Source organism: Gallus gallus, chromosome 12, assembly GCF_016699485.2.
Source record: "Gallus gallus isolate bGalGal1 chromosome 12, bGalGal1.mat.broiler.GRCg7b, whole genome shotgun sequence".
NCBI classification, from domain to species: Eukaryota; Metazoa; Chordata; class Aves; order Galliformes; family Phasianidae; genus Gallus; species Gallus gallus.
The window spans coordinates 2,909,635-2,920,337 of NC_052543.1; the positions used below are offsets into that span (position 1 = coordinate 2,909,635).

At 60.5% G+C, this 10,703-nt stretch overlaps 1 protein-coding gene across 5 annotated transcripts; it reads left to right on the plus strand.

The window, feature by feature from the left end:
* The first annotated feature begins 5,162 nt into the window (after positions 1 to 5,162).
* Positions 5,163 to 10,201, plus strand: LOC121106634 (serine/arginine repetitive matrix protein 2-like). Of its 5 annotated transcripts, XM_040646527.2 has the most exons (12): positions 5,163 to 5,787; positions 5,873 to 5,988; positions 6,299 to 6,390; positions 6,482 to 6,580; positions 6,838 to 6,962; positions 7,153 to 7,315; positions 7,407 to 7,513; positions 7,735 to 7,845; positions 8,191 to 8,304; positions 8,432 to 8,569; positions 8,721 to 8,839; positions 8,971 to 10,201. In XM_040646527.2, the coding sequence occupies exons 1-12, from the start codon at positions 5,726 to 5,728 to the stop codon at positions 10,113 to 10,115; spliced, it is 2,391 nt and encodes a 796-aa protein (XP_040502461.2). In that variant the 5' UTR covers positions 5,163 to 5,725; the 3' UTR covers positions 10,116 to 10,201. The 5 variants fall into 5 exon arrangements, with proteins under 5 accessions (XP_040502461.2, XP_040502459.1, XP_040502460.1 ...); XM_040646525.1 differs by lacking the exons at positions 5,163 to 5,787; positions 5,873 to 5,988 and having other exon boundaries at positions 6,085 to 6,390; XM_040646526.1 differs by lacking the exons at positions 5,163 to 5,787; positions 5,873 to 5,988 and having other exon boundaries at positions 6,085 to 6,390; positions 8,447 to 8,569.
* Positions 10,202 to 10,703: the final 502 nt, after the last annotated feature.

The following is a 10,703-nucleotide window of genomic DNA, read 5'->3' on the forward strand; positions in this document are numbered from 1 at the left end:
CCGGCTGTGGGGTGGGCCAGGACCCGGGCTTTCCTTCTGCATTCGGGCAGTGCCTCAGGTCTGAGGGCTGCTGCTGCTCTGGAGATGCTGCCAGGCAGGGGGTGACGCAGCCCATCAAGTGTGTCAACCACTCATCTCTGTCCCAAAGTCAGGCGTCGTGCCTCCTGTGCGAGCAATACCAGTGCTGCCACTGCCCCTAAAAGGGACGGCCACCCTTTACTTATGCGGTCCAACCACCTAGAGAAATAGCCCGCCGGACTCTTCCAGGATCCAGTGTGTTCTACTAACACTCCCAGTGCACTTTCACGCATTTCAGAAGTCTTGTCAAGACCTGGCAGCCCTCCTGGAGCAGGGCTAGACATCAGGCCTGCTATCAGATGAATAAAGGCCATCAGCAATCCGGGTTCCATCCCCAAATTTCTCCTTCCGCAGCTTCCCATAAAGGTTCCACAACCGGTGCACAGCTCGGTATGCAGGAACTACAGCATCCTACCGCACCCAAGCAAGCCCCGCCAGCTATGCTGCCTCAGCAAGTGCCGAGAGCAGTACCCTGCCTTCTGCCGGCCAGACATCATCCATGGCCTCAAGCGACTCCACGGCACACGGAGGCAGCGCCGACCCAGGGCAGCCACGTCCTGCCCACCTGCACAGCCACTCCTGGATACAACGCCAGAACGCCATTCCCCACAGCCGGCCCCAATGACGCCGCGGGAGCAGCCGCGCGCGCATCCCCACGTGCTGCCTCCGGGCCCCAGAGGCCATCACAACTGGGAAGCTGGGAGATCCCACACGCCTTTCTCGGTTTCGCCCTTCTCTGCCTCTCCCAAGCGAGGCAGCGTGTGGGGCTGGGACCACGGGGCTGCCTTCCCTCCTGGGCTTGGCGGCACCTTCCCCAGACCGTGGCCAAGACGTCTCTCTGGCCCTTCGGGTGGATCCAAGCAGCCTGAACCCAAAATAACCAGCCAGGGAATCTCACTGGGAGAGACTGGCTTTGGTCACCATCGCTCTTCTCCAGCCGACGTGCACAGAGCTACACAGCGCTCATCGCGCAGCAACACCTTCCCTCCTCCCGGCGCTCCCAGGGCACGCTCGGGTTCCAACAGCAGGGCCGCCCTTTCACACGGCCGGGATTTGGGGGCCCGTGCTTCACTCCCACGCAGTACATCCGGGCGGCGCTCCCTCGCACAGCAGCGCGTGCTGGCAGCACGTTTGCCACCCGTGCTGGGAAGCGTTCTTCCAGACGCGCTACTGAACACCACCCTGCCCAGCACGAGCCGGTGGGAAGCAGAAAGCGTCTCCAGGCGCTCTCATTCGGCACATTCATTCAGCCACGGAGCAGGCCGGGACACGAGGCGGCCGGAGCGGACCCTGCGAAGGAGCGCTGGACGCTGCCCAGAGGGCTGAGACCGTCCACGGAGGCCTCGGGCCCCCACCCTCGCTCCGTGCCGCCCCCGGCTCTCGGCCGACTCTCCCACGAGGCCACGGGCCTTCCCGACGACGGCGGCCGCGGACCCCCACACCGAACCCCGCGCTCTCCCGCTCGCGCCGCGCCTCCGGACCGCCGGGAGGAGGGCGGTGTCGCGCGGGAGGGGCCGGGCCGGGCCCTCCGGAGCGGTGCGCATGCGCGGCTCCCCGAGGCACGCCGGGAAACGCGGCCCGCAGCGCGGAGACCCCCGGTGCACGCTGGGAGATGTAGTCGCGGCCCGAAGGCCGGCGCCGCCTCCGCCGCGGCCTGCCGTGCCCTCCCTGTCGCGCTCCGACGGCCGCGCGTCCTCAGGCCGGAACGCCGAGAGCAGATGTGGCCCCGGAGAGCCGGCCCTTCCGGGGGGCCGAAAAAGAATGCATTTCGCCCAAACAGTGATGCCCAAACAGAGCCAAACCTCAGCGGTTGGGCCCTGCAGCCCAGGCCAGGGACCCCCACGTGAGTGTGTGGGTGCTGCAGGAGCGGGTGCGTTCTACAGAGTAGAGGTTTGGACCCCGATGCAGGGCTTTTAGACCCTGAAGTGAAGCTTGAGCCCAACAAAGGACTCCTGGGAACAAAAACAGACAGGCCGTGAGGACCCAGATGGGAAGCTTTGGACCCCTTTTATCCTCAGGAAGATGCTTGGAGTCTTTAAGTCGGAAGTTTGGGCTGCAGGAGGAGGCTCTGTACGCTGACATGAGGCTTTGGGCCCCCCGCGTTGGGGGTTTGAGCCCTCAGAATAAAGGTGCCCTTCCACAACACGGAGGCACTGAGCCTCACCTCAGGGTGCACAGTTCCCCTGTACCCCTTTTTTGTTTTTCCTTTCAGGGCACAGAGCCGCATTTGAGGCCAGAAGTGTCCTTTTCAGCCCCAAACCCGAGTTTCAGGGCTCAAAGCCTCTTTCCAGAGTCCAAAGCCTCGTGCGAGAGCCGAGCCCAATCTGGGAGGCTCAGAGCTGGATTTGCAGGGCTCGGAGGCTTCAGAGCACCACCAGCCTACTGCTGGCAGGGAGCTTGGGAAACAGAAGGCACCGCGTCCCCGGGCTAAGCCTCGCTGTGTGCCATCGGCAGCTGTAGGGGATACACTGACAAAGGTTACACAGAGTAGCTGTAACGTATTCCTTACTGCTTCACACAAATCAAGAGGTTGAGTTGTATCCTCTCACAGTACCCAAGAAGCCATTTCTTCCGTGACATTACGTTCTTGATCTATGCCCCTAAAGCAAATGGCAACTTGAGCTGTGTCTGTAGCATCAGCACTTTCATCTATCAAAGCATAAAACTGGAAATTAGAAGCATGGAATTATAGAATGGCTTGGGTTGGAAGGGACCCCAAGGATCACCGATTTCCAACCCCCCTGCCGCAGGCAGGGCCACCAACCTCCAGGTCTGGTACTAGAGCAGGTTGCCCAGGGCCCCATCCAGCCTGGTCTTGAGCACCTCCAGGGACGGAGCATCCACAGCCTCTCTGGGCAGCCTGTTCCAGCATCTCACCACTCTCTCTGTAAAGAACTTTCCCCTGACATCCAAGCTAAACCTGCCCTCCTTGAGCTTAAAACCATTCCCCCTTGTCCTATCACAGTCATCTACCGGAGTAAAAAGTTGATTCCCTTCCTGTTTATAATCTCCCTTTAAATACTGCAAGGCTGCAATGAGGTCTCCTCGCAGCCCTCTCTTCTCCAGGCTGAACAAGCCCAGCTCCCTTAGCCTGTCTTTGGAGAGGAGGTGCTCCAGCCCTCTGAGCATCTTTGCGGCCCTCCTCTGGACCCTCTCCAACAGCTCCACATCTTTCCAGTACTGGGGGCCCCAGACCTGGACGCGGTACTGAAGATGGGGCCTCACAAGAGCAGAGCAGAGAGGGACAGTCACCTCCCTGTCCCTGCTGGCCACCCCTTCTTTGGATGGAGACCACGATACCATTGGTCTTCTGAGCGGCAAGGCCAAGTGATTTAATAAAAACCTATCGATGGGCTCTAAAAATGGCTTGGGTTTTACAGAGACTGGAGCCTCCCCCGCTGAGAAATTCCCCTGAAGGAACTGCTGTTCTCTGGACCTCCTTGTCAAGGTAACGGGCCCTCGCCGGGCATGCCTGGCAGACTCCAGGCTCTGTGACGCCAAAGTGTGACTTTGTCCATGGTCCACTTCAGGGCCCCCCCTGCCGGGAGCAGTTTAGTGCCGTTCTCAATGAGATACATACACAGGCAAGCATCTCAGTATTCGCGGGACGTGTCTGTGCTGTTTCACTGGCTGTGTTTGTAGCAGTACGTAATACTGAAGGCATTTACTTGCTGCTGCAACTGACGGCTGCAATTCTTGGCTGCTGCAGCAATGGAAGTAGATCTATACCTCCTTGCCGGGCGATACAACGGCTGCTCTGAAAGTAACGCCTCCTACTGTACGATGTGAGTGCACGACATCGGAGGCGGATGTCGGTGGGATGGCAGTAGAGGTTGAGCCTTCCCGCCTATATTCCGTGACATTCTGTTGTCATACGAGAGATGGCAGCGGAGGGGAAGTCTGAGAAAATGGCGTCGTCTGACCTGGAAGTGCGTTAAAGCAAATGTGTGTCACTGAATTCATGCATGCAGAAAAAAGGCGCCTACTGACGTTCATCAACGCTTGCTGAACATTGATGCAGACGAAGCAGCGGCTGTGAGCGCACTGAGGTGGTGGGTGGTGCGTTTCAGCAGTGACGGCAGCAACAGTGCGTCGTTGGTGGTGCGGTTTATGACGAGCGTAGCATGCAGACTGTTGATCATCGCTGCTGAAGATGCACAGCTAATGGTGGAGACTGTATTGATAAAATGTGTTCTGTAGCTAAGAACGTGCTCTACTTACCTAGTGTTATTGTGCTCTTTATGCCTGCTATTGTTTCCATGCCAATAAAGGGGAGGCGTTATTTTTGGAGCGGGCGTGGGCATTTTCCACTGCCTTGGTGCCTAACTGGCATTCCCAGTGATGAGGAAGAGTCACAAGAGGTGCTCTCCAGGGGTCAGTATTGAGGGCAGTCCTGTTTAATATCTTTATTGACGGTCTGGACGAAGGGATTGAGTGCACCCTCACTCAAAGTAAGCCTGCGGGAGATGCCAAGTTGGGAAGAGGTGTTGATTGGCTTGAGGGCAAGAAGGCCCTACAGAGGGATCCAGATAGGCTGGATCGCTGGGCTGAGGCCAATTGGAAGAGGTCCAACAAGACCAAGGAGCCGGGTCCCGCACTTTGGCCACAACAACTCCATGCAGCACTACAGGCCTGGGGAAAGCTGAGCGCTGGAAAAGGACCTGGCGGTGGTAGTCGACAGCCAGCTGAACGTGGGGCAGCAGCGGGCCCAGGCAGCCAAGAGGACAAATGGCATTCAGGCTTATGTCAGAAGCAGCACAGCCAGCAGGAGCACTGAGGTGATCATCCCCACATAGCCGGGACCGGTGAGGCCGCACCTCAAATACTGTCTTCAGTTTTGGGTTCCTCTCTAAGGGAAAGACATCAAGGCCCTGGAGTGCGTCCATGGAAGGGCACCAGAGCTGCTGGGGGTCTGGAGCACAGCCACGTGAGGAGCAGACGAGGGATGTAGGACTGTTCAGTCCACACGAGGCTGAGGGGAGGCCTCGTCGCTCCCTACAGCTCCCTAAAAGGAGGTTGTAGCGAGGTGGGGGGTCAACCGCTTCTCCAGGGTCACAGCGATGGGACAAGAGGGAATGGCTTCACATTGCCCCAGGGGAGGTCCCCGTTGGATGTTAGGAAGAACATCTCTTCTGAAAGAGTGGTCGGGCACTGGCACAGCCGCCCGGGGAGCTGCAGGAGTCAGCGTCCATGGAAGTGTTCCAGAACCGTGGGGATGTGGCACTGAGGGACGTGGGCAGCGCGCAGCTGCGGGGGTGGACGGTGGCACTTGGTGATCTTAGAGGTCTTTGCCAACCAGAGAGATTCTGTCATTCTGTGAATGGAGCCATTTATTGCAACGAGAGGTAATCAGCAGCAAACAACCACAAAGTAAAGCCTCGAGAACATCACGGGAACACGGAAACACTTGACTGGGATACTGATGGAGCCACGGGCCCGGCAGCATTCAGGTGTGGCCAGGAGGCTGGATGTGTGGCCCAGTGCCTTCAGCAGCACCAACACGCCGGGTTCCTGCGGGGCTGCGTCCGGCACCGGGCCCCTCACTCTGCACTGGCTGCAGGAGCCACCGCCCTCCTGCTGGGGTGCCCTCACCCCTGTGACGTGTGATGGCGTCACCGAGGGTGTCAGAGAGGGGCCATTGTGACGCATGGGGTGTGGAGCAGAGCTCAGGCTGCGGGGCTCAGGCGGAGCTCAGTGCGACTTGGTGAGGTGAGCAGGGAGGAAGGGGGCTGCCTGTTCCCCAGCGCTCGGGGGCCTGAGCTGCGAACTCAGCCTCGTCCCGCTTCTCCCATAGGTTGGCACGCAGAGGAGAAAGCCCAGCACTGATGGGACAGACACTCTGCAAGTGGTTGCCGTCAACGCGCACGGTGTGCGTGGAGACACAGGAGGCTGCTGTCTTGAGGGAGCCTGGTGAGAGCCAAGTATCCCTGCACGCAGCTCCCTGCCGCTGGGCAGAGGGGTGCTGGGGGTCTGCCTGCGGCGGAGAGGGAGGCAGGGGCACGCAGGGACTCCTCAGGCGCCATGGGCAGGGCCCCTCTGCTCCTTGGCCAGGGGGCCACGGTTGGGCTATGGCTGCCTGCTGGCACCGCTGGGCCTGCACTGCCCCTTCCCCTCCACGGCCTCCGGCCCTGCCCCTCAGCTGGCACGGCAAGCACAGAGCAGCCCCTGGGGCACCTGGCCCGGCAAGGTGCGCTCACTGCTGTTACTCTCTCCTCTCCAGCATGTGTGCTCTGTGACCAAGTGGAGGAGGACTTGAGCTTCCTCGGGAACAAAGAAAAGAACTGTGGATTTTATTACCATCCGTTTTGTGCGGTGAGTTCCCTCGTAGCTCCTGGCACCTTCCTCCAAGGAATGGTTCCCTCCTTTCTGCCCTAACGAGACCATGCTCTTTCCTCTTGTACAGTTATTTGCCAATGGTCTCTGTGAATTTGTGGAAGGTAACAGCGAGGCACGCTTTTGCACAGAAGACCTGATACGCACAGTGAGGCAGGCAGAGCAGAAGGTGAGCACCGGACCAGAACAGGGAGCTTTGTGCCAGGAGAGGCACGGCGAGCTCAGCCTGGTCCCAAGAAAGCAATCCCGGCCCTCCCAACCAGCCCCAGGAGAAAGTCGTGCTCTTGCAGACGAGCCCAGTTCACCAGGCAGCTCTGCAGAGTGCCACCCAGCCCTGCCCGCACCCTGTGCCCTGCCCAGAGGTGCGGGGCCCTGCTGCGTGGGCCCTGAGCCTGCTGCTGATGGGGGCTGCTCTGCTCTTTCCAGCTCTGCTTCGTTTGTGGCAATTCGGGGGCCACCATCACCTGTGCAGAGACGGGCTGCGACCGCAGCTTCCACTTCCCCTGCACCTCAAAGGGTGACTGCATCAACCAGTACTTTGTAGAGTTCAGGTAAGAGCTGCCAGGCGTCACCTGTGGGCCTCCAACCTCTGCTGTCAGGACCAGTCAAAGCAGTGAGGAACGCACTGTGACACCTCCCAGCAGCCTGACAGAGCCAGAGCCAAGGCCTGGGGCTCCTTCCTGTTCCTCTGCCCTCCTCGCAGCACTTCTCACCTTGCCCATCCCTCCCATCTTCCTCCAGGTCCTTCTGCTGGGAGCACCGCCCGCAGCAGGCAGTGGAGGCAGCGCCGACGCAGGACACGACCTGCATCATCTGCATGGAGCCCGTGGGGGACAGCAGGTCGTACTGCATCATGGTGTGCCGAGCCTGCCAACAAGCCTGGTTCCACCAGGCCTGCATCCAGGTAGGAGCCCTCCCCTCGCCCCGGGGGTACAACAGGCGCTCAGCAGCACCAGGCCCAGCTCACACTCACCCTGCTTGTGTTTCTGCTGCAGGAACAGGCCATGCATGCCGGCATTTATTGCTTCCAGTGCCCCGTCTGCCGAGACTGGACCAGGTTTATTCCAGACATGCTCATTTTGGGGATCCGAATCCCATTCAGGTTGGTGTCTTTCAGCCAGCTCTTGAGATGTGAGGGCACACAAGCTGTCCTTGGTAAGGGACTGCACTGGCACAACTGGCCCTTTGCAGCCATTAACATGGGCCTCAGCATCATTGGGAAGCTGGAACCGGGGTTAGGGTGGATGGGGAGGGATCCCATGGATACGTTTTAGTCCTGGGGCAGTGAGTGCTCATCACATTCCCTCCCTTCTCTGGCCAAAGACCAATACGGGACGACAGCAATGCCTACGCAGCACTACCGGAGAAGGAGAGGAGCTGTGATACCATTGACTGCCCTTACCCACGCGGCAGGGAGCAGGCAGAGAGAGAGGGGTGAGTTACCTCAGCAGCCCTCTGGGGCTCTGCGTGGGATCACAGCCTCACCACAGGCTGGGGGAGCACAGACTGAGCACCAGAGCTGTGCCGGGCACTCCCTGGCTAAGATTCAAATCCCATTCAGCTTGCTGTCTTTCAGCCAGCTCTTGAGATGTGAGGGCACATGAGCTGTCCTCAGCAAGGGACTGCACCGGCACGGCTGGCCCTTTGCAGCCATTAACATGCGCCTCAGCATCATTGGGAAGCTGGAACCAGGGTTAGGGTGGATGGGGAGGGATTCCACGGATACGTTTTAGTCCTGGGGCAGTGAGTGCTCATCACATTCCCTCCCTTCTCTGGCAGAAGACCAACATGGGAGGACAGCAGTGCCTATGCAGCACTACTGGAGAGGCACAGGAGCTGGAAAGCCATTGACTGCCCATACCCACGCGGCAGGGAGCAGGCAGAGAGAGAGGGGTGAGTTACCTCAGCAGCCCTCTGGGGCACGGCGTGGGATCGCAGCCTCACCACAGGCTGAGGCAGCACAGACTGAGCACTAGAGCTGTGCCGGGCACTCCCTGGCTAAGATCTGAACCCCATGCAGGCTGGTGTCTTTCAGCTTTGGCCAAAGACCAACACAGGAGGACAGACATGGCTATGCAGCACTACCGGAGAGGCATAGGAGCTGTGATGCCATTGAGTGCCTTCACCCACGCGGCAGGGAGCAGGCAGAGAGAGAGGGGTGAGTTACCTCAGCAGCCCTCTGGGGCTCGGCGTGGGATCGCAGCCTCACCACAGGCTGGGGGAGCACGGACTGAGCACCAGAGCTGTGCCGGGCACTCCTTGGCTAAGATCACTTTGTCCTCACGGCCAACACCGGTTTGTTTCCCCAGGCCCTGGGAGCTGCTCCTCTGCTGCTCCTGTGCTGCGCAAAGCACCCATCGGCGCTGTTCCTATGTGAGTCAGAGCAGAAAGACCTGGGATTGCAACGCCTGTGCTGGAGAGGGCACCGGTAAGAGGCCAACAGCTGCATGCTGGTGGGCTCTGGCTTTGCTTCAGTCCCTTTGGCCCAAGAGGGATGGGAGCCAGTTCCTCCCCATGGCTGGAATTCCATCCTGCTCACCTTCCTGCCTCCCCTTACAGCCTCCAGCACCCTGTCATATCTTGCTAGCCTCAGCACCATCAGCCAGCAGGGACCAGGGCCATCCCAATGCTCTGCGACACCAGAGAGCAGCAGCTCCAACACCTTCAGCCAGGCACCATCTGGGCCAGCTAACTGTTCCTCCGTGCCTGAGAGCAGCATCCCGTCCAGCCAGAGCAGGACAGGCCGGAGGAGAAGCAGCCCTCGTTTACAGCGGGATAAAAAAAGCTTTAAAGAGCCCCGAGGACACCGTGGGGGCAGCCGTAATGCTGCCCCAAGTGCCGAGAGCAGCACCCTCAACTCTGCCAGACAGGGGACTTCGCGGACCCCGAGGCACTCCCCTGCAGCTGGCTCCAGCCGCGGGCGCAGGCAAGGACGGCGCGCCCAGACAAGAAGCAACTCTCCGTTGCAGCGCCGGGCCACGGGTTCCCCACGCCGGTGCCAAAGACGCCGTGGGACCAGCCGTAATGCTGCCCCGACTGCCGAGAGCAGCACCCCAAACTCTGCCAGCCAGGGGACTTCGCGGTCCCTGAGGCACTCCCCTGCAGCTGGCTCCAGCCGCGGGCGCAGGCAAGGACGGCGCGCCCAGACAAGAAGCAACTCTCCGTTGCAGCGCCGGGCCACAGGTTCCCCACGCCGGCGCCAGAGACGCCGTGGGACCAGCCGTAACGCTGCCCCGACTGCCAAGAGCAGCACTCCAAACTCTGCCAGACAGGGGACTTCGCGCTCCCCGAGGCGCTCCCCTGCAGCTGGCTCCAGCCGCCGGCGCAGACAAGGACAGCGGGCCCAGACAAGAAGCCGCTCTCCATTGCAGCGCCGGGCCACAGGTTCCCCACGCCGGTGCCAAAGACGCCATGGGAGCAGGCAGGCACCAGCCCGTAGCGCTGAGAGACGCACGAACAGACGCAGACAACGGAGAGCACCGAGGTCCTCGAGGGTTTCCGCAGCGGCTGATGGAAGCCGGTCCAGGCAGCCAGGGAGGGCCCGGACTCGAAGCCGCTCGCCTCTTCAACGTCGGGCTGCAGAAACCCACAGCCAGCCCCAAAGACGCCGCAGGAGCCGGTCCAGGCGGCGACGACCAGCCCAGAGGCGAAGGTACACCCGAGCACCACGCTGGCAGCAGATTATTGACAGCTGGTTCCAATGATGCCATAGGAGCAGCCGTGTACCAACTCCACATGCCGTCTAAAGTCATCAAAGTCCATTCCATCACAATAAAACAGAGTTCCATCATGCCACTGTCGGTTTCATTCTTCTCTGCCTTTCCTGAGGTGGGCAGCTTTAGGGGCTGGAACCACGGGGATCCCTTCCCCCCAGCACCCAACCCATTCCTTCCTCCCCGCAGCCCGGTTCACGCTGAGCTGGGTTCTGGCCCCGACTCCAGTGGGGCACAACATTTCCAACGCGCAACGTGGCAAGAGGCTAGGCTGGCAGCTGCAGCCCCATTCTGGGGGTGTTTCTGACATCTTGGGGACGTCGCTGTGTTTGGGACGTGCAGGCAGCCCCACGGCTGCTGCCGGCTGTGGGGTGGGCCAGGACCCGGGCTTTCCTTCTGCATTCGGGCAGTGCCTCAGGTCTGAGGGCTGCTGCTGCTCTGGAGATGCTGCCAGGCAGGGGGTGACGCAGCCCATCAAGTGTGTCAACCACTCATCTCTGTCCCAAAGTCAGGCGTCGTGCCTCCTGTGCGAGCAATACCAGTGCTGCCACTGCCCCTAAAAGGGACGGCCACCCTTTA

Excerpts from the sequence above, each read along its gene's own strand:
- LOC121106634 (XM_040646525.1), top strand. The coding sequence starts at position 6,100 with ATGGGCAGGGCCCCTCTGCTCCTTGGCCAGGGGGCCACGGTTGGGCTA. Across the intron at positions 6,963-7,152 it reads CAGTACTTTGTAGAGTTCAG|GTCCTTCTGCTGGGAGCACC; the intron begins GTAAGAGCTGCC and ends ATCTTCCTCCAG. Across the intron at positions 7,514-7,734 it reads GGGATCCGAATCCCATTCAG|ACCAATACGGGACGACAGCA; the intron begins GTTGGTGTCTTT and ends CTCTGGCCAAAG.